Source organism: Podarcis gaigeae (assembly GCF_964106915.1).
Source record: "Podarcis gaigeae genome assembly, chromosome: 2".
NCBI lineage: Eukaryota > Metazoa > Chordata > Lepidosauria > Squamata > Lacertidae > Podarcis > Podarcis gaigeae.
The window spans coordinates 86,209,724-86,232,869 of record NC_139679.1 but is presented as its reverse complement, the minus strand read 5'-3'; the positions used below and the strand labels follow the sequence as shown (position 1 = coordinate 86,232,869).

The following is a 23,146-nucleotide window of genomic DNA, read 5'->3' as shown; positions in this document are numbered from 1 at the left end:
TTATAAAACATTTAAAGATTTAATGGTCCCATATATGTGTCTAAACTGTACAATGATACATTAGCTGGAGGTTTATTGCCACCAACCTGAAAACTATCAAGAATTGTATTAATTCCCAAACCTTATAAGGTAAAGGACCCCTGGACAGTTTAGTCGAGTCAAATTTGTCTACGTGATGTGGCACTCACCTCCGCTTTCAGGCCGAGGGAGCCAGCGTTTGTCCACAGACAGCTTTCTGGGTCATGTGGCCAGCATGACTAAACCGCTTCTAGTGCAACGGGACACCGTGACAGAAACCAGAGTGCACAGAAGCGTCGTTTACCTGCCTGCTACAGCAGTACCTATTTATCTACTCCCACTGGTATGCTTTCAAACTGCTAGGTTGGCAGGAGCTGGGACAGAGAAATGGGAGCTCACCCCGACATGCGGACTGCCAACCTTACGATTATAAAGACCCTTCATTAGTGGAATCATATCGTCCAACTTCTCTACTCAACTGTCATGGACTGCCTGGATGCAGAGTAGTAATGGGAAGCTCCAGCTGGGGAACCCCCAGAGGAGAAGAAGGGGATTGGTGATGAGATGACGATGAGTGGTCAGAGGGAGAAGAGAGAGCAGACTGGAAGAAGGAGGTGTCAAGCTGAAGAAGCAACAGGGTTTGGTGAGCAGGAAGAGCCTGGGGCAGATAACATTCTAGAATCAGAGGCATGAAGGGGGTGGGCAGGAGACAGAGATTATGCAGAAGAATCCAGGGAGTCTCCCTCCCCTTCCCCCTGGTCTCCCAGAACAGTCAGAGAAACGAAGAAGGTGGATCAAAGAGAGACAAGATGAAGGAGCCCTAGGCTGCTGGGGAAGTAATGTCCATTACTTTAATGGGTCTGCTCTGAGTAGAAATAACATTGAATACAACCCATAAAGTTTGAATTGGTGCCAAAGAATTGGATGAATGGAAATTAAGATTCATGAGATCACGTTAATAATTATTTGTATCCCTCCCTCTTCTCTCACTGAGGGAGATATACTTTTGTATCCAGTATACTGATGGATGGCACATGAAACTGTATAAGGCTTGCCCAATGTGTAAGAGTTCATGCTCCTCGAGTTTCAACCAGGTTAGTAAACCACTCCTCACCTTTCTTGGCTGAGGCTTCAGTCAGAAATGCACTTACTATTGCATTTCTGTTGAACTCCATAGAATTTATTTCTCAGAGTAAACATGCTTAGGGTTGCATTGTAAATGTAGCTATATGTAATCTAGTAATAAATTGACTGCTGTTACAGTAAAAGCCAAAGAACCACTGGTTTAAATATAGAATACATTATATTATGCACTATGGCCAATTGGTGTCTCTCTAGTTCAGCGTTCAAGGAACAGAACATTATTTACCTAATAAAGAGGTATGAAGCAACCTTGCCACTCTCCCCGCCCCTAGGAATCTGTGTTGGGTTTCTTTGTAACACCGATGGGAGTTCCTCAAAAAGGAAAGAGAAGGTGAATCTTACATTACCCTGTTAGGCATTTTAGACATGGGCTTAGCAATCCACACTTTCATTTTTTAAACAGATATATGCACAGCAGATCTAAGAGGGCTTATGTACTAATAAAACTGTTACATACATATGCAGTAAATGTGTGCTTTTTAACCATGTGTATCTTACATGCACCAGGGCACTGTGGTTTGCCACAGCTTTGTCACATGTACACGTTGTAGCAAATACATCTTTGGCTGCATAGCAAATAAGGTTGCCAGTCATACACTTTCATTTCTTTGTGCCTCTGTACCTATCCCATCCTATGAATTTGTGCACACAAGCAAATTAATACAACTGGGCAACAGGGTCCTAGTACTAGGGCCTTCATGGCCAGCACTAGATTCTAGCACCACCAGCAGTGCAGCATAGGCAAGTTACATGGCTTGGATAGGGAGGTGGGTTTGATAGCATTCTGCTGCCTGTCAGGCCCATTGGAGTCTGTTGTCACATTGAGATCATGGATGAATTGGGAGTGGCTGGTGGTTTTACTCAATTTGACAATCAAAGGCTTGTGCCAGTCATGGCAGCTTGCATATCTGTCGCCACAGCAGATAAACAGGATTAGTCTATTCTGAGTGCAGCTAGTGTGTGTTTGTTATCTCACTTGCATATGTTTATAGTCCAAGCACAACAATATTATATATATATATGACTGCATGCATATATGCCTCTCTTTTGGGGGTCTCAAGATGCTGCTGTAGTGCTAATAATAGCTCAGTGACAGCTGCTGTGTGAAGGCATAAAAATCCTAGACACAATTCTGTTCTATCTCTCTCCTTCTAGACTGAGCTAGGAGAGTGTTCAAGCAAGATATAATCTGACCTGCAAAGGCATGCTGCATGCTCTATAATGGAGCATATTTTGGGATGTTTTGGCTTTAGTGACTGACTGACTCAGCTATGTGCAAATAACACTTGGTGAGAGTTGTCCATCCCTTGGGATGGCCAGAGAAGCCTTGGTTGGCTGCTTTATGCTGCAGTGCACTTCTTTTCAATGCTGCTTGCTCCTGTCATACTTTTGCTATCTCTGGTATTTGCCTTTGTCTTAGTTGATCTCCTTTAGCTAATTTTGTTTTATTGATCTAAAATGAGAAAGCACATAGGGCAATAAAAAGTCTCCAAAAATAAGGATGAATCAGTTGTGGAAAAGCTCTTGCAGACCAAGCATTATCCAAGGCTCAAAAAAGGCACTCCCTTTGATTTCAAGTTTCTTGTTCATAATGAAGGATCTCTCTTTAGAATATTTTGAAGTTGTAATGAACAGTGAGTGGGCAGTTACTGAGGGTGTAATTGCTCAGGATGACTTGGAAAACGGAAACTGGATTTTAGAATTCCTATTAGCATAGTGACCAAGCAAAGATCTCACAGGAAGATGCAGTAAAGGAGGATAAAGAATTGTGGTCAATGTAGAATCTGTCCTGTTCTCATTGAGGGACCAACGCATAGGGCAAGGCTAGTTGGTTGTTACAGCACCAAGGACAGCTCTTGGTGAGCAACTTCCTACAACATGGGTTGCGTTGAACTGAGCTCTTTTGTGACTCTGCCTCCAGTCCACCTCTCCTAGGCTTTGTCCCCTTGTGGAAGACTAGGGCCAGCCTTTTGGTCAAAAGGTAGGCAGTTCTGTGTATCATCACTTTCTGTCTGCTGTGCTCCTAGCAGCACTCAACTGGCAAGGTACGGTATGGGGGGCATTTGCTCCTCAAACCTAGGTGAAAGGGCTCATGAGGGTCCTAGCTCCAGTTCTGTGGGCTCTGGTGCTGTGAGAGTTGGATTAGTGGACTCCTGTCTGTCAACCTGAGGTTCAGTGGTCCCTCAATCATCAACATAGTTCTCAGAGCCAGGAACCCAATTTAACTCCTTAGTCCTGTAGCCTCAGAATTGGTGTCTCAGTCACTGCTAGACTCCACCACCCACACTCTAGAGGAATTTGAGGCGGGGGAATTTATCCGGATTTGCAAGGGTGTACCTTTTTTCCTTAGTGAATTAAATATATCTGTTTCTGAGGTCACTATGGCTATGAAATGAATACGCAAAACAGACTATTCCCCACCCCACCCCTCTGTTTGCAGATGAGAATGGGAAGCTACTAGGTTCTGTCACTGAGACGTCTGATGATTGTTCATGCATTCATCTGCAGTATTTCAGCTTTTCTCTCAAAAAGGCTTAAGGGCTTTCTAGGCAGTCACTTTTCAATGCAGATACATGCATAGTTACCCACTGGTTTGTGCATAGTTTAAAAGGGTTCCTTCAGGTTGCTTCAGTTGCAGCAGTATATAATTTTCCCTGCAGTGGATGCATTGTAGTTTTCATACCCGAAAATGACGTTCTTCCCCCAGAGAGTATATTCATCACTTTTGTGTGATTGCTGTGGATAATGTATTTATACCAGTGTGAGTAAAAATGTTGCTGTAAAGGCAGAGAAGCCTGTGACTGTTCTTGAGAGAATGTATGGACAACTCCACATGATCAGACCAAAGGCCCATGTGTCCAGCATTCTGTTCCCACAGTGACTAACTACATGGTTACAGGAAGCCTGCAAACAGGACATTGGATTGCAACAGCACTCTCCCCAGCAACTGGTATTCTGCCAGATTATAATTCTGCTTCAGACATTGGAGGTAGAACATAACCACCGTGGCTGGTGGCCATTGATAACCCCCACCATGATTTGTATATTCCTCTTTTAAAGTCATCCAAGTCATGGGGGTAGCCAAGGGGGAGGGCAGCTGCCTCCCCAATAAATAAAAATACATAGCTAACTGAGGTTCTGCCCACCAAACAAATGGCCTCCCCCCCCCCCCAAATCCTGGCTATGCCCATGATCCATCACTAACGCTTACAGGAATGAATTCCATAGTTCAGCTATGTGCTTTGTGAAGAAGTACTTCATTTGGTCCGACCTGAGTCTTCTAAAATTCTGCTTCATTGACTGGTCGTTGGTTCTAATATTATGAGAGAGGTTTTAATATTATCTCCCTTTCCCCCAAATGCATAATTTTATACACCTCAATCATCTCCCCTCCTTACTCGTCTTTCCCTGAAATGTTGTAACATTGCTCCAGAACTTTGATCATTTTGGGTGCCCTTTTCTGAAGAGAGAGAGCTCCATTACTTCCGCCCCCCCCCTTCAAGGTTCTGTATGATTACTAAAACTGATATTGATCTCATTCTTGTTTGTAGGTTCTTTGTGCATCTCCTGTGCAGTTTCAGAAGATCCTGGTACTGAAGGACTGACTTCAACCTCCTTCGTGGATTTCTCAGCCATGTCTCACTTAGAGTCTCTAGATACCAGCAAACAGCCAAACTTGGAGGTGTCAGAGCCAGACCTTGTCCCCAATGCCCTGCTAGCCTCACCTGGTTCGGGCTTTTCCAGCGAGGAGAATGAAGATTCCAAGATCCTTCAGTCCCAGTATATTTGGGATGATGGTGGAGACATAAATGATTCCAGCTTGTATGTGGGACAGTCATCAGGTAGTCTGTTTTATCCCTTTCCCCCCTTTTTTCCCTTTCTAAGTTGTTGGGAACACCTCTGTTCTCTCACATTGATGTGATTTTGGCTGAAGAAAGACGGGATTCATTTTAACTTCATGTCTGTTTCCACTGAGTTGTGTGTGCAAAGCTTAGGAGTCCCATGAGATGGAATCGTCTCATGGGGGCTTCCAGGCAGGCGTATTCCAGGACTTTCTAATAATTGCTCTTCCACTGTTAGCTACAAGGAGAATTGCCATTGACTTTCCACACTTTGGGAGGTATAGAGGTGTGGGTGTAAGTAAGTATCATGCTTTAATACAGATCTGAAGCTCAGAAATGGCTGAAATGGTGGCAGCAAAATCAGTTTTACTACTAGTGCATTAATAGTTAGTGCTAATAAATAATAAAAATCACAAATTTTAAAATATTGATAAAATGGTGCTAACTGGAAAGGAAATAGAGAAGGAGCACCCAAGTATCAGTAGATTTGCTGCCAAAGGTATTACTGCATGTGTAAAAACTATGCCTCTTGGAAAAGACTGAAGATTAGCAATCAGCCGTGGATATTGTACTCCTGTTCCATTCTTTACCAGAAGGTTTTCTGTGGTAAAAAGAAAAAAAGAGAGATAGAAGTAGCATGTGGAAGACACAGGTGGACAACGATTTGGCAATGACATTATGTAAATGAAGAGTGAAATGTGGCCATTCTACAGTAAGCATCCACTGTGGGGAAACATGTAGGTTGAGTTGGGTAAGTTTGGGATGAGGGAACAGATGCCTCTTTGGGATTAGAAGGTTGTGGGAAGAGTAGAGCTGATGAGGCTCCTGATCTTTTTTTTTTTTTTCAAAATAATTTTTATTCAGTTTTCCATCCATAACAAAAAAGACAAGACAATAAAGAAAACATACAACACGTATAATTTCAGGCTCTTAATTTCATGATCCTTACTCTCCCGACTTCCTCATACCTCCCCTTTCTGCATTCTCATGTCGAATTAGTTAATTAACAAATCCCTCCCTTATTTTCAAATTGATTATACAAATTGTTCAGATTCTTCCACTTAACCATTATCGCTATTAACCCCTATTTTTCTCATTCAACATCAATCTAGCATTCACTGATTTTTGAATATTTCTTTAAATAGTCTTTAAATTTTTTCCAATCTTCTTCCGCCGTTGCTCTTCCCTGGTCTCGAATTCTGCTCGTCATCTCTGCCAAGCCCATGTAGTCCATCACTTTCATCTGCCACTCTTCCACGGTGGGTAAATCTTGTGTCTTCCAGTACTTTGCTATAAGAATTCTTGCTGCTGTTGTAGCATACATAAAAAAGGTTCTATCCTTCTTTACAACCAATTGACCGACTATGCCCAGGAGAAAGGCCTCTGGTTTCTTAGGGAAAGTGTACCTAAGTACTTTTTTCAGTTCATTATAGATCAGTTCCCAGAAAGCCTTAATCCTTGGGCACGTCCACCAAAGGTGAAAGAATGTTCCCTCCCTTTCTTTACACTTCCAACATTTGTTCTCGGGTGAATGATAAATTTTCGCAAGCTTGACTGGGGTTATGTACCACCTATAAATCATTTTCATAATATTTTCTCTCAAGGCACTACATGCCGTAAATTTCATCCCGGTGGTCCATAACTTTTCCCAGTCAGCAAACATTATGTCATGACCAATATCCTGCGCCCATTTAATCATTGCAGATTTAACCATTTCATCTTGTGTATTCCATTTCAACAGCAAGTTATACATTTTTGACAAGTTCTTAGTACTAGGTTCTAACAATTCAGTTTCTAGTTTTGATTTTTCCACCTGGAAGCCGACTTTCCTATCTAGTTTAAAAGCTTCCATTATCTGATAATAATGCAGCCAATCTCTCACTTTCCCTTTTAACTTCTCAAAACTTTGCAATTTCAGTCTGTCTCCTTCTTGTTCCAAAATTTCCCAATATCTCGGCCAGTTAACCTCCATGTTTAGTTTTTTAATAGCTTTTGCCTCCATTGGCGACAACCACCTTGGAGTCTTACTTTCCAACAAATCTTTATATCTGATCCAGACATTATATAATGCTTTCCTGACAATATGATTTTTGAAACCTTTATGAACTTTTGCCTTGTCGTACCACAGGTATGCATGCCATCCAAAAAGATTGTCATAACCTTCTAAGTCCAAAACATCAGAATTTTCTAGAAGTAGCCATTCTTTCAACCAGCAAAAAGCTGCTGATTCATAGTACAATTTAAGGTCTGGCAGGGCAAATCCGCCCCTTTCTTTCGAATCAGTTAATATCTTAAATTTTATTCTAGGCTTCTTGCCCTGCCAGACAAACTTAGAAATATCTTTCTGCCATTTCTTAAAACAATCCATCTTATCCACTATTTGCAATGTTTGGAACAAAAACAACATTCTAGGCAATACATTCATTTTTATAACTGAAATTCGACCCAACAAGGAAAGCTTCATATTTGACCAAATTTCTAAGTCTTTTTTTACTTCCGTCCAAGTTTTCTCATAATTATCTTTGAATAAATTCAGATTTTTAGATGTCATATTTATCCCCAAATACTTCACTTTATAACCACAGTTAGCCCTGTCTCACTCTGAAACTTTACTTTCTCCAATGTTGTTAAATTTTTCTCCAAAACCTTCGTTTTAAACTTGTTTAATTTAAATCCTGCTACTTGACCAAACTATTGAATTAGTTCTAATACTCTTTTGGTACTAGATTCCGGCTCTTGCAATGTAAGTACTAAATCATCTGCAAAGACTCTCAATTTATATTGTTTGGCTCCGACCTGATGAGGCTCCTGATCATTGCCATGCAAGCTGGATAGCTCAGGGGGACCTATGGGACAGCTTCTGAACAGGATTTTCTTGTTAAAGAAGCACTGCACGTTCTGCAGGTCTGCAACCAATATTATGTATGAGTATGGCTTATATATAACACTGTAGTGATATAACTAGCGCATGGAAGCTGCTGCTGAGTTAGGACTTCGCAGAAATAGTTGCTAAAATCTTATTCCTCCTCTCTCCACTCCCAGTGTTTTATAGAAATATTGCCTTTCCTCAAAGCCTCATTTTTCAAAAGATATCCTTTGCAAAAAAACAAAACAAACCCACAACCCACCATTTTAAGAGCATGCTTTTGATATGCTTGCTGAGTGAGATATGAGGTGAAAAAGGGTGTGAGCATATTTGGTTTTTCTGCAAACCTCATGAGATTATCTTGTGCAATCTTGACCTGATTTTCAGGCACTGCATATTAAGCACAATGCAAGAAGTTGACCTTCATCCTTTATTGCCACCCCTACTGCCTTCTGTGCTTTCATTTTTCTCTCAGTGGGTACCAGCCTCATTTGAGTTTAGTCTGTTACTAGAACACTATATCCTTTCAAGTTGTCTCTTTCTATAGACACCTGCCTGAAAGAAACTTAACCTTCTGCTAGGATAAAGACTACATTAGCAATAGCAAGCCATCTTACAGTTCCCTCTTGCTCATGTCATTCTCATCCACATCTATTTAGGAACCTGACTGAGGTAGAAGGAAAGAACCCTGACTCTCCAACATAACCCTCTTCCCTTTCTAAGAAGCTGCTATTTATGCATTGCAATCATCCATGTTTTCTTCTGAGTCTGCCTTTTATAATTTTGCCAAATGCTTCTCTAGCCTTTGGCTGATTAATATTCTACAGCCTTTTAAATGTCTTAGTGGGAGGAGGGTTATTGTTTTGTTGTTTTTGTTTTAACTATTTATTTGTTCTTTTACCTTGGTATCTTGTGAACCCCCCTGAGATCTTATGATGAAGGGCGGTATAGAAGTCCCATAAATAGATAGATAGATAGAAAATAAGCTGTTGTGTTTTCCACATGCCTGTTCTTTGTATCAATAGTAGATGTAGATAGCTGAAACAGTGCAAGTCTGTGCATCTGTGGCACAACGCTAGTGTTTAGAAGCAGTATCAGAACCTCCTTGCTGCTGTTTGTGTCAGGACTAAAAGCACCTTTGGCATATAAATCATTGGGTAGCTTTGGATGAAAGAAATAAAAGTTCAACAACCATCTTTGTCAGAAGATGAAGAGGAAAAGGAACACTCTTGCAGATGCATGCTAACCCAGTAACTGAAAAATATGCATATTACTAGAAATACATGTAGAAAATTGAATAGAACTTTATGTGCTTTGAATAGACTTGAACTGCTTAGGTACATGCTTTCCATTTCCACTTGTACATAAATACTTGCACGATTGTGCTCCATTTTGGGCATTATTTCCTACCTATACCCATTTTATTTTCTAACTGTGAAGCATTTGTTAAGAGCTGCATTCTTCCAAATGCCTATACATCCACACACACCTGAATGCTTCAGATATCACATATCCAGTCCCAACATGCTTATTTCACACTTTCCCTCATATGGTCACTTAAACACACACACACACACACACACACACAAACAAGTTATTCTTTTATCAGGAAGCCCCTAAACCAAACCAACCAGTCAAACAAACTGTGATTTACAGCCCAAGTCTGGAGGGCTCACACAAACTACGGGAGGATCAAATGTTCATTAAACTGGTCCCGTGGGGAGGGTGAGAGGAGCGTGTTAGCAAAGGTCTTGCTCTTGATCCTCTACTGTACAGTCTACACCATGATTTGGAGGACTGGAAACATGGCCCCTAAACCAACTCAATGTCTTTATGGCATTTAATTTACTTAGTTTGTACAACATATTTAATTATTCAACAGGTTGAGTGCTGATTTCTGTTTAAAAATTAATTAGAAACCCTGCTGCTTATTATCTTGCAATGAATTATAGTAAGTGGTTCCAAATCAGAAATTTGTAACAATGACTTCCATAAGCAGAGCAAGACAGGTTTTTAAGCACCACCTATATGCCAGTGTTGTAGCAATAAACTGGTGTTTTTCCAACACACCACATGACAGTTCTTTTAGGGAGTACCATACAAAAAAAAATTTGTTGTCTCCCCTCCCCCCCCCCACATGACCTAAGGATATGAGGGCACAGAGCAACACTTCTCCCAGCAAAACCACCCCTGCAGTGCCACTAGTCATGAACTAGAATTGGTGGGAGAGGCTTGTGTTTCAAAGGGCTCTTCCAGAATGCTATTGAAAAATTTTGTTCGTTGTAGCCCTCCATGGCTCTTAGAGCATCCATAGACAGAGGAATAGCACATTCTGTGTTTTGAAAGGAAGAGTGTCTCACAACAGCCCCCACTCAGTGAACAGAGGAAAATCCAGCCTGTGTTGCTTACTGACTAACTAAACTAACAAACTCAGTTTCAGGCACTTCTACTCAGCAGTAAACCCAATTGGGTGCAAAGGGACTTCTCAGGTAAATGTGTTGCTTCCTGCCTGTACCCCTCACTCTGGGTCGCCTCTTTCTCATAAGTAAACCCCACTGAATGTAAGGGGGTTTCCTCCCAGGTAAATCTACCCAGAAAGGAGAGAAATGTTCACCCAGAAAGGAACAGCAGCAACAATGAAAAAGAAATGAGGCAAGGAGGGGTGAGGTTTGGTGGGTGAGATTTGGAGAGAAGCGCAGAAGAGGAGCTAAGAGCCGGAGGGAAATGGGATAGTCCCCAAACTATGATATGGCAAACGCATGTTGCACGGCACAGTGGCATGTAATCATTTTAGAAAACCTTTCTGTGTTACTACTGGTTAGGAAAAAGCAGGTTTTAGCTCCAGAATTTTTTTTTTGAAATGTCACCCAGGCAATGGAAATGTCATGTGGTTCATTCTTCAAAAATGCAGGAACAGGAAATCTGCAAGATGAATTTGGGGACGGTGCTGATAAGCCATTGGTTGCTAATTGCAGCCACTTTCTCTGCTTAGTTCCAGATACATTAAAGGAACATTGAAATTGACTAGGGGCGAATCTACACTGGTCGGTTATAATGTTAAAAATGCATTATAAAAATGTGACACCAGAGGCTGCCACAGAGCAGTGATCTGTCGGCAATGGGAAATTGCATTGAGAGCTATATATCATGATTTTTTAAATAGCCTTTAATAGCGTTTTTACAGATCTGTGTAGATCCAGCCTAGATCACATTCTGCATAGCCACTGGTCTAATCAATGTCATTCCCAAAGGGAAATGTTGAACTTGCTCTTTATAAAAGTTTATCTGAATGTATACATGAGCATGTGCTCTGAGCAGAAGGAAAAGCATATTACTTCTCATGAGCACTATCCAATAGGTGCCTTCAGCAACACTCCTTCCCTTGAGCTGGTACTGAAAGCATCTGGTTTCTGTGCACAGACTGACAACAAATTTACATCTTTTAATCTCATCTTTAGCCAAGCATTAATGAAATTAAGTGTCTTGTAAAGACAACACCTAAGAGGCTTAGTGCTGAGGAGCACTCTGCCTGGGAACTGCTGGTGTGTGTCCGTAGTTTCTTTTGTGCCCTGGCTTTAAATGGACAATGGCATTTTAAATAGATCATTCTTATGCTGGGTTTTTTCTCCCTATGCCAGCATGGTCCAATTTAAAGGTTAAAGTACATTGGTGACCAAAAATTGCAGTTGCTGATGGGACACTTGTTTCATTACATAGATGCTTCTTCCAGAGGGCCTGCTAAATGAGAGGTGGGTAATCTCACTCATTGCTATTACAGATCCTATAACACAAGATTAGAGTGTGAGCACTAGCTTTCTGGCCAAATTCCAACTTTGATAATTGCTTTCTGTTTCCTCAGTATCATCCTCTCACCTGTCTTCAAGGCCTCTTTACACGTGGCATTTTTCCTACATAGGAATCTGTGAAGAATGGAACACAAACTATTGTTTGCGTTAATAGTTGTGAAGTACAGCACAAGCAGCATTATTCTATGAGCAGATGTGCCAAGAATTAAGCACACCTTTCTGGATTGTGTGCTTACCACAAAACAAATATTTCTGATGTACTTCACAGGTGTCAGTATACATTCCCCCCCCCACACACACACACCATCACCACATGGAGATAGTTTGTGTGTCAGCAGTGTCATGTATGAAATGGCTCTCATTCCTCCTCCATTTGTGTAGTATAAATGGCATTGGTACTTATTTGATTCTATAATCAGATAAGTGTTAAGAAGTAGGCATACTGACTTTAGAATTGTTTTATGAAGTTGATGGACCATTTTGGAAGCTGGTTGTAATAGAAATGAATGGTCTCTTGATGGAAAAGCAAGAGAAACCTTTTTTTTTTTAATAAGATGGCTTCTACTTAGCAGTAATTCAATTGCTAGTTAATATAATTTCCCTCTGTTTAATCAGATAAATCTGTTACAGCCAGATTGCATCTCTTAAAAGTAAGACAGTGGGCCCTCCCTTTTCCAAGTATGGTTTTGTTGTTGTTGTTGTTTGTTTTAAACTTACCCACATACATGGGTGGTTAGGAAAAAATAATTATTAGATTAGCACCACCATATGGGCAGTCTTTGTATCGACTGCAGACAAAATAGGTGGAGCTTGAACATAGGAGAACTGCTGCATCAGACCAAAGGTACCCTAAGTTAAGTATTCTTTCCCCACAGTGTCAAACTAGGTACTTCTGGAAAGCCCAGAAGCAGAACATTAAGGCACCAACCTGCTCCTGTTGCTCACCATCAGTATGCCTCTGAACCTAAAGATTGCAATAGTCATTGTGACTCATAGCCGTGAATAGCCTATCCTCCATGACTTTGTCTAATCCCTTTTTAAAGCCATCTAAGCTAGGACTATCATGTGTTTGCGCAGTGACTTCCATAAATTAATTATGCACTGTGTGGGGAAAAAGTGCTTCCTTTGTCCTAATTCTCATGCTGGGCAAGGAGATTACCAGCATGAATCACTTCTACACTTCAATTTATGATCAATTGTTTGCATTTTTACCAGATTCTGAACACCTTTTAGCTCCTGTATGGAACAGACTTTACACTGAAGTGTTTCTTGGTGGGTTCCAGGTGGCTGCCATAATATATATATGGCTGGCTTTTCCCTTTTTAAAGAAATAAACTCTTGGCTTTAGTGGTATTAGATTGGGACACTGTTTTGTGCCTCTTATATTTAAACTATAAAGGAAGATTAGGAAGCAAGAAATGGCTGGTCGTACCTTGTGAATTTTCCTCTTACGATCTAATTGATCTAATAACTGGTAGCCTGTTTTGCCCTTTATGCATTTGTTTTAGTATCTCCATTCACTCAAAGATAAAATGTATTATGAGTTGCAAAAAGGAACACAAGCAAAATCATCTCCTTGCACCTACCCTTTAAATCATTGTCTTTGCATTACCTTAGGCAGGGTTTTCCTTCCCACTGGGGACAGGTTATGTTTTGGTTTTTTTCCAGCAAGCTATCCAATGTCCATCTTGAGGACCTTAAAACAGAGTACATCATTTCCTTAGGGAGAGCATTCAGTTCATGATCTGTGGCTCAGACTTAGGATAGTTACTTCATGAATCGTATCTGTGCTCTGGTCAGCACCGTTTGGATTAAGATTTTCATCTGAAGTTAGTAGGCCATCTGAATGAAGACTGGCAGGGGCAGCCTTGGCTAAAGCAGCAGGCTTGTGTGTGTGTGTGCCCGCCAGCTCAGAGGACTAAACTAACATGCTGGGCCTGTGAGCTGTGTAGCTCATTGAGGGGAAAAAGGAAGTATGGCATGTGAACAGCACTGAAGTGAAGACAGTAGCTTGCACTAAACGAGATGTTGAAACACCCCAAAGGTAGGTTGTGTTTACGTGACACATTTTGATTCTGGTGCAAATGGAGCTGCTTTTAAGGCAAAATATGATACTAAAGCTGGTTTAGAGTTTGCAAATAGAACTGCAGAGATACAGCATATTAACATAGTCTAGAGAGATCAAATGACCACAAATAGGAGCCAACAGAATAGAAACCATTCTCTTCTAAGGTATCTAAAACTGCATTCACAATAAACACAAGTCAGCAGCATTTGTATTAATTATGATGTTGTTACAGAGTGCATGTCTTTTTATCCAGGGAGGTGGTATTCACTGCCACACAACAACACCCCAGAATTCTAGACTTTGCCTTATGGGATATGAATTGGACATCATGGCAGCAGTCCAGCAACATGTGCACTTAAGCCCAGGTCAGATACTTAGTGATAGTGCTGATCAGCTGTTGTTGGGGAAACTAAATCAAGCCCCCTGCTGCCCTTTGAGCAGCTGTTTGGCTGCATCACTTCTTCTTTTTTCTTATTCACTTGGGCTATGTGCATTCAACGTGATTGGGGGAGAAACCCTACCCTCCTAAAATTCCATAAAATTGGAATGCGGAAAGTAGTGCTGAGGGGAGAAAGTGAGTGTGTGTGGGTGTGTGGGTGTAAGAGAGAGAGAGAGAGAGAGAGAGAGAGATGCTGTGGGATTCTCCATGGTGTCAGAGTTCCTTCGCCATGAGTATGTAGTGCCATCTGAGATTCTCTGTATCTTCTGTGTGAACTTATAGTATATCAATATTGGCTGTTCATCAGTGATTAGATACGCTGATTAAATGCAACCCACCCCCTTACTCATCACCCTTTCACAATGGACTTGCTTCTTCTATGTGTGCAACTGGGGGAAGGAGCCAATGTGGGCACTGCAAGGGGTAGCCTGGCTGGAGCTAGTCATGGGTGACAAGGCTTTGGATGGATGCTGGGGTGAAAAGCTTCTCCTTTTGCCCACTGGTTGACAGGAACTTTACTCTTTGCAAAACTTGGTGGTCATGTAGTGAGGTTTTCACCCTCATCGTAGAGCTATGTAAGTTGAGTATAAGCTTTTGCCATAACTGTATTTGTTGGAAAGGGAGGTGAATTGGACAGGATCTGTAGTCAAATGGAGGAACCACCTAGGGGATCTTAGGTGGGGTTGCTCCAAAGACTAAGCTCAAGCTCATGGGACTGAGTGAGGGTTATCATTAGGCACACAGGTTGTGGGCAGGGGCCTGTGCCTGGGTGGGTCCCTGATGCCTATATAACTCTCTTCTGATTCCCCCAGCCTCTGGGCTGGGGAGGGATGCATCATCCAGCAGTTGGGCTGTCCAAAAACTGGATCCTTGGCCTAAGCTATACCACCTGGATTATTACCATAATCAATAAAAGTTGTGTCCAGTGAGCAATTAAACTGACTATGGAATATTTATTTCACTGTAGGGTGAAGGTGAGTAATAAATAAATAAAGCAAAATAATCAATGTCTATACTCAGCCTGTTGAGCATGAATGATTGGCAATGAATCATTTTTAAGGGTTTATGACCAATGTACATTATGCTTCATAAATGGAGGTTTTTTTCATACTCTGGAGAGTGTTTTGAACAAAGAAGAAAAATGTCAAGGGGAAAAGAATGAATGTTTCTAATGCGGGTGAATGAAATTTGCATGTACCATCTACATGGGAATGTAAGATTTTAAGCATTGTGTAGCTTTGCTGGGAAAATGGGTTTTGATGAGCAATTTGAAGTAAAGTGAGAGGATAAAGCTGCCTGGGAAAGTTCAGCTTGAAGGAGCTGAGAGAGAAAATTGGTGAAGTCTTTTGATACAGAAGGAAAATTTCAGGTGAATAAGGATGGTAGATCAGCTAGAATAATTGGTTGCTAACTAGACATCTGTGCAGTGTCATATAAGGTAGAAGATGAGATCAGGAGTGTGTTTCCTATTTCCTAGTCTCCCTGGATTGTTTGATCATGAAACCTCTTCTCCTCCTCTCTTTAGATTACACTTTTCCACTAGCCTCCCAGAAGGCCCTGCCTAAACGAAATGGGACACAAGCTAAAAATCCTTGGGAAACATCCACTCTCCATCAGCCATCTGATTCCCTTGAACCTGACTCTGAAGCTCCTTCCACCAGTGTCCTTGAGGAAGAGGAAGGATTACTTCCTATAAACCAGTCAAGGGGACCTCCTCAGAGCAGCCAAACACCAGACGCTTTTCCTGAAGCACCTAGCCAGGACTCATTGCTCTCAATTCTTTTCTCCACAACAACCAGCAGAATGGGTCCAATGACTGAAACAGCTGCAGAAAAGCAAGAGGAAGAATCTGCTCCTGAACATGTTTCCTCAGGCTTTGATCTAGGGAGCAGTATGGGACCCAGCCTCTTGCCTCTGTCCTCCATTTTGTCAGCGACTCCGAAAGGACCTCAGCTTGTCTCAGAGGTCCCTGTTGAGGTTTCTTCAGAAGGTACAGTAAGAGGAGGGGGGGAAATCGGAGAACCCATAGCAACAATAGGTACAGTGGGAACTGATGTAAAAGAAGTGGAAACCACAAGAGGGGAGAGGCAAAAGCCCATAGCAGGAGCTGAAATGGGACAAAGAGATTCCATAGAAGGGACAGTGGCCCCAGAAATGGCTACAGCGGAGAAGACGGGAGATGATTTTCTAAGAGCAGGGTCGCATGGGGACAGCACTCTTGTAGCTGAGACGTTTTCTAGGTCTTCTAGCAGCCCATCAAACCCCAGCTCTTCAGTGGGTTTCTGGGACTGGACTGATAACCCAGCTCCTACTTCCACTCCCAATCAGAATAGAACAAAGCTTCCAGTCACAGCAACTACTGCAGCAGAACGGAGCTTTGCACTTCAAACTGAAGATGTCCACACGGCTGTGCTGTCCACAGGAGTGCCTTGGAGTTTGACACAGGTAATATTCCTTTGTGTGTGTCTGTGTGCATGTTGAATATTTCAGTTATAATCCAGTGTTTCAAAGGCAAGGGCAAACAACTTGCACACAATTACTTAAATTTCCTTCATGCTAAAACAAAAAAAAATCCTTCCAGTAGCACCTTAAAGACCAACTAAGTTAGTTCTTGGTATGAGCTTTCGTGTGCTTGCACACTTCTTCAGATACCAAAGGGGATGTCGTGTGCATGCACACGAAAGCTCATACCAAGAACTAACTTAGTTGGTCTTTAAGGTGCTACTGGAAGGAATTTTTTTTTGTTTTGACTATGGCAGACCAACACGGCTACCTATCTGTTCCTTCATGCTAGTACGAGTGTGAAATGGCCTTTAAATTTTTAAGCAGCAACATAAAAGGCATAAACCTGAAATGCTGTAGAAGTATAGCCGTGCTGAGATGCTGAGGTTTAGGAGTAACAGCTCTTGAGTCCAGGTTTTATAGTCCAGGAATTTTCAGTTCCTGAGTTGTAGGAGACATCCCCTCCTCCTCATTGATTCCTTCCAACTGGATCTTTTTCAGATTTCTTCTATAAAGCATACACTCCTGTTTCATCCAATATCTAGTAAATGGTACTTTTGTATAAAAGGCTCCTCATTTAAACAAGAGGGAATGTTTTTCTCTTCCATTGAGCTGTGGGAAATCAACCTTGATTTGCTGCGTTTTAATACATTTTAAATTATCGAAACAAATTCTATGCGGTTATTGTCAACGTATTTTATTCCATAGTTAAAGGTTAGAAAAATAATGCTGACAAACAGCTGTATTTCAACCTTGAAGTTAGTTTCAGGGGAATTAACACGCAGTATTATTATTTTTATACAGAAACTCATATTCTAATCTGCAAAATGAGAAAGTCAATTGGTACTAAAAGGTAGACAATAAGAAGATGCCATGAATATGAGTCACTTGTCGTGTATTGCGTGGAAGAAGTTTTCCCTACTGGAGCAATATGGCCTTCAAGTGCATAGTTGTGCATAAGAACAATTAGTGCTCTATGATGGGTGTGTAGCTTTATATGTGGATGGGTTTTGAGGACCCATAGTGAGAATGCATTCATTCAAATGGCCACTCCTGTGATCGGGCAAGGCATCCTAGCATTTAGTTCCGTCTGGAAAATAGCAGAGTAGATTTGTCTCTGTCAAAAAAGAAAAGGGGGTGGTGGTGGAATGCCACCCTGGCAATTAGCACAAACTGCCTCATCATCTTATTGTGTTCGGTAGAGCCAACCAAGGATAGGTTGCGCTACAGAAATAAGTGATACTCCTTCCCAAAAGGGTAGTTCCAGTCTTTCAGTTAAAGTGCATGTTCGTGACAAGAGAGGAGCAGAGGAAGCTTTCTGCTTTTGTCTCTTATTTTTTTTATATGGAGACCATGAAGAATTGTGTCATTTTCCCTGTTAACAAGCAAGCATTTATTTTAAATATTTGTAAGCTGCCCTTCACTTTAAAAAAAAACTCCTAGGTGCTCATAGCCATAGAAGCAATAATTGCAACCATAGGATAAAAATAGCAGAAACATTAAAAGCATTTCATACAATACAGCTAAAAACCAGCAGCATCAATACCCCCCCCCCCCAGTGTTAAAAGATGCTGGATAACGTTCTGGAAAGCAGGACAAATAAAATAATTTTCACTCACACTCAGTGCTGGTAGGACATGAGGTTTGGCCCCAGGGAGTTTCCCTAGGAAGGGAATTTTTAAAATATGCATTTTGACTGAGAAGTCCCTCTTCCTGGTCATCACAACCATAACATTACAAGGCAGGGGGACCTGAAGAAGGTCTCTGATGGAATGTATAACTTGCTGTTGAAATGGAATACACAAGATGAAATGGTTAAGTCGGCCATGATAAAGTGGGCACAGGATATTGGGCATAATATTATGTTTGAGGATTGGGAAAGGTTGTGGACCACGGGGATGAACTTCACGGCATGTAATGCTCTGAAGGAAAATGTAATGAAAATGATATATAGGTGGTACATGACCCCAGTTAAACTAGCCAAAATATGCCATGTGCCAGACAATAAATGTTGGAAATGTAAGGAAAATGAAGGAACATTCTTTCACCTCTGGTGGACTTGTCCCAGGGTGAAGGTCTTCTGGGAAATGATATATAATGAGCTGAAAAAGGTATTTAAGTATACCTTCCTTAAGAAACCAGAGGCCTTCCTCCTGGGCATTGTCGGCCAGATGGTGCCAAAGAAGGACCGAACATTCTTTTTGTACGCAACAGCAGCAGCAAGGATACTGATCGCCAAGAAGTGGAAAACTCAAGATCTACCCACTCTGGAAGAATGGCAGATGCAGCTGATGGACTATATGCAACTGGCTGAGATGACTGGCAGAATTCGAGACCTGGGAGAAGAGAGGGTTGAAGAAGATTGGAGGAAATTTAAGACTTATTTACAAAAATATTGTGATTTGGTGGAAAGTTAAGTAGGATGTTTGATCATAAATAATTGGCCACCACAAAATCGGATCGAAATGGGATGTAAAGTGAGATTAAGAGAAATTAATTTACAGAGGATTATATTTAAATAAGTGGTTATAAAATTTGCAAATTAGATGATAAATTGCTGGGAAAAATTCATGATGATGAAAATGGCAGCGGGAGATGTGAGGAAGTCCAAAGAAGTTATGAAACTCTGTTGAGATAAAAGAAAGGTTGTTTATCTTTGTACTTTATTTTGTAAAAACCCCTAATAAAAATTTATTAAAAAAAAAAAAAGAAGAAGGTCTCTGATGATGATTGTAACATTCAGGCAGGCTTGTGTGGTGAAAGTGGTCTTTTAGACATTTTTTTTTTAATGCATGCTGCTGAACGTGGGAAAGAATAGACCTTAACTCACTTCTTTACACAGAATTTAGGCCAAGATTTTGGGAAATGAGATTACTTTCCTATATGCCAGCAAATGCTTGTCAAATATATTATTGCATGCTACCCCAATCTCTGAGTGGTGAGAGATTCCAGAGGTGCCTGCACTTTACCTAATGTTTGGTTTCCTTAGAATGAAGTGGAGGCTGTGGTGTCTTTAGGATATATGTCTTTATTTATACATATATACAATCTGAGCATAGGATGAAGGGTCTCACAGTATTAACACCCCCCAGATCTTGCTTCTCCATTAAGTTTTCAGACAAGCTCCCAGGTCACAGATCCAACACAGAGCAGGTGTGTGTTTGTCTCCAGTATCATACCAGCCAGGTGAGAGGAGCAGAAGAAATGCCTAACCCCTCTTGGACAGCACCATCACTTAGTTATAGCTCTTGCAACCTAGCTCATTCTTTGAGATCCTGAAGAGAGCACTTAAATAGTCAGCTAATACCATTATATTTCAAACTAGTAGCCTCTTCTACTAGATTAGGGAGAACTTTGACATGAAACCTGTGGGCTGCTCACTGATTTGTCATGGGGAGTGATTCCAAAATTTGGCTACAACACTCTTCCCCCTCCCCCAGCCCCAAGCCGGATAAACAAGGTGCCAGGCTTTGGAAAGGCGGCATGAGTTTCTGGCAGGGTCCTAGAGCCCTCCCACCTCCTTCCCAAAGCATTTTAAATATCTCAAAAAACATTTGATCAGATAAACATGCCGGTACTTGAAAGAAGTGGGTAAGCTTGACTGAAGCATGTGTGGGAAGGGCAAAAAGGAAGGGGCAACCATGATTTGATCCATAATCTGTACTAGTGTCTTCAGAAATGAAGGCAAGGGGGAGTGCAGCTTATTTGGCAGCCCACTGGAGCCACACCTGCCCCTGTTCAAACATACAGTGGTACCTCGGGTTACATACGCTTCAGGTTACACAGTCCGCTAACCCAGAAATAGTGCCTCAGGTTAAGACTTTGCTTCAGGATAAGAACAGAAATTGGGCTCCGGCGGCGCGGCGGCAGCAGGAGGCCCCATTAGCTAAAGTGGTACTTCAGGTTAAGAACAGTTTCAGGTTAAGAACGGACCTCCGGAACAAATTAAGTACTTAACCCGAGGTACCACTGTACATCTATCTTCACTCTTAAGCTGTGTACACACAACATTTTATTCTAGAAACAATGGAGAATAAGCAGTTGTTTTTCCCCACATAGTCCACACCAAATCTACATCTGTTGACCTCCCCCTCCCCACCCCACAGCACTTCTTGAGAAACTGGTTTCATTCTGAAAACAAAATGCAGAATGATTCAGCATTACCCTGCAGAGTGTGTCCATTTGAAAATAGATGTAAGCAAGGAGTGTGTGTGTGTGTATCGACACCTGCCCGATGATGTTTTGAGTGGCCGTTTACCAAGGTCCCAATAACTTCTTCATTCACCTGGGACATGTGCTGGGAGGAAAAGGCATGGAAAGTTTTCAAACAAGTATCAATATAGATTGAAAGCAGCATTGTGAGAATGAGCATGAAATATTCTGGATTGAGGAAAGCTACATTTTTTGTGCTATAAATGGGTTAGTGGTTACACAGCCTTAGACTCCTCGTGGTTTCAGCATGAGACCTTGGAATTATGCTGCCAGTTGGCCAAATATTGGAAAACTCAAGATTTGCCCACGCTGCAGGAATGGCAGATGCAACTGATGGACTACATGGAGCTTGCAGAAATGACCGGCAGAATCCGAGACCTGGGAGAGGAAGCCGTGGAAGAGGACTGGAAGAAATTTAAGGACTATCTACAAAAACATTGTAAACTATATGAGTGCTAAGAAGGATGAGAGAATTGAAAATAACAGGGCCCATAGAGTTAGTTGATAAAATTATGAGAATGAGTGAATTTTACGAGAAAAAAAGAAATTTTGAATAAACATTGTGTTAAAATTAGGAACCTAAGACCTAGATAAAAATATTCAAAGTTAGGGACAAAATATTGGAAATGTGTATAATAAGAATTGAAACAAGGTGATAAGTTGCTGGCTAAAGTTTTGTAAATTGGAATGCAAGAGCGGGAGATGTGAGGAAGTCCAAAAGATGAAGAAAAGATGGGTATTATAAGATGTTAAATTTTATGTTTGTTCTTTTTTCTGTCTATTATCTGTTTATTCTGTCTTTTCTCTATTGTACTAACAAAACTCTTAATAAAATTTTTTTCTAAACAGGAATTATGCTGCCAGTTGGACAAGTGTTCTAGAAGCACAAGGCAGTTTCATATGTTCACTGGTTTATACTACTTCCCAAATAATTTCCTGCTAAATTCATGGAGTTCTCTGTTTGTGTTTTTCAGGTGACCTGCAAGGACTGGAGCAACCTGGCAGGCAAAAATTACATAATCTTGAACATGTCTGACAACATTGACTGTGTGAGTGGATTGTTTTTTTATTAACATTATTTACTACATTTCTGTCCTCTTTTCTTTAAAGCTAAATCCAGATGGCCAACATTCAGTGCACTGTGAACAAGTACTAGAATAATAAGTTATTGATACTAGCAACTCCATGTGAATTTTTACATGGAAGGAAGTCCCATTAACTTAGTAGGGTTTTGTTGCCAAATAAATGTGCATAGGATTGCAGCCATAGTCATCTGTATCTTATTGGAGTAGCATGGGATCCAGCCTTGAGGAAGTGGCAAATACACGCCTCTGGGAATACATAGATCAGGCTTTTTGAAATTTTGATGTTGATTAGGTCTCTGAAACAGAGATGTGGATCTTGGCTTTCTCACATCTCATACGTGACACTTAACTGAGACTTGAGAGGGAGCACTCATGTCTTTTTGAAGTTCTGTGAGAAGCAACCCTGCAACTTGTCTTTCTAGGTAATTACAATGATGTCACATCTGGGAGTATAAAATAATACCCTGCTGCTGCCAGAGGAGATATTTGATAGGCATGACCAGATAACTAATTTAGGCTAATATGCAGTAAGATTCTGTTTTTGTCAAGCAAAGCAAACATTCCAGTAAACATAATGTGTAGAATAGTTGATATACCAACTCCAAACCACAGGACTCCAAACTTTAAGGTGCTTAAAAGGTAAAGGTAAAGGTACCCCTGCCCGTACGGGCCAGTCTTGCCAGACTCTGGGGTTGTGCGCCCATCTCACTCAAGAGGCCAGGGGCCAGCGCTGTCCGAAGACACTTCCGGGTCACGTGGCCAGCGTGACATCGCTGCTCTGGCGAGCCAGAGCTGCACACGGAAACGCTGTTTACCTTCCCGCCAGTAAGCGGTCCCTATTTATCTACTTGCACCCGGGGGTGCTTTCGAACTGCTAGGTTGGCAGGCGCTGGGACCGAGCAACGGGAGCGCACCCCGCCGCGGGGATTCGAACCACCGACCTTTCGATCGGCAAGCCCTAGGCGCTGAGGCTTTAACCCACAGCGCCACCTGTACCTGCAAATAACAGTTGCTGCAGATTATTCCCATCTTCACAATATATGTACAATTAGTTGCAGATCTGGCTGCATGCAGTGCTGATTGGCTTACAGTTGTAGTCCCTTCTGACCCCTCCCTGGAGCAGTTAAAAACCTACATTGTGCTTTTCTTTCTTTTTTAAAAAGGT

General features: G+C 41.4%; 1 protein-coding gene and 1 long non-coding RNA gene across 3 annotated transcripts in view; one reads left to right on the top strand and one right to left on the bottom strand.

Annotated features, from left to right (window-relative positions):
- The window catches only part of PODXL2 (podocalyxin like 2), a 56,130-nt gene that overhangs the window by 18,956 nt on the left and 14,028 nt on the right, over window positions 1-23,146 (top strand). For both annotated transcript variants that reach the window (XM_083721624.1, XM_083721625.1), the window contains exons 2-4: window positions 4,713-5,003; window positions 15,708-16,627; window positions 21,871-21,945. In XM_083721624.1, the coding sequence (XP_083577750.1) occupies window positions 4,713-5,003; window positions 15,708-16,627; window positions 21,871-21,945 (1,286 nt within the window). The remainder of the gene's footprint in view (window positions 1-4,712; window positions 5,004-15,707; window positions 16,628-21,870; window positions 21,946-23,146) is intronic.
- On the bottom strand, window positions 5,492-13,369 carry LOC310836534. The gene is made up of 3 exons (XR_014560113.1): window positions 13,288-13,369; window positions 11,743-11,789; window positions 5,492-5,604 (listed from the first exon to the last, which is right to left on the bottom strand). It is a non-coding gene; the product is annotated as an uncharacterized lncRNA (long non-coding RNA).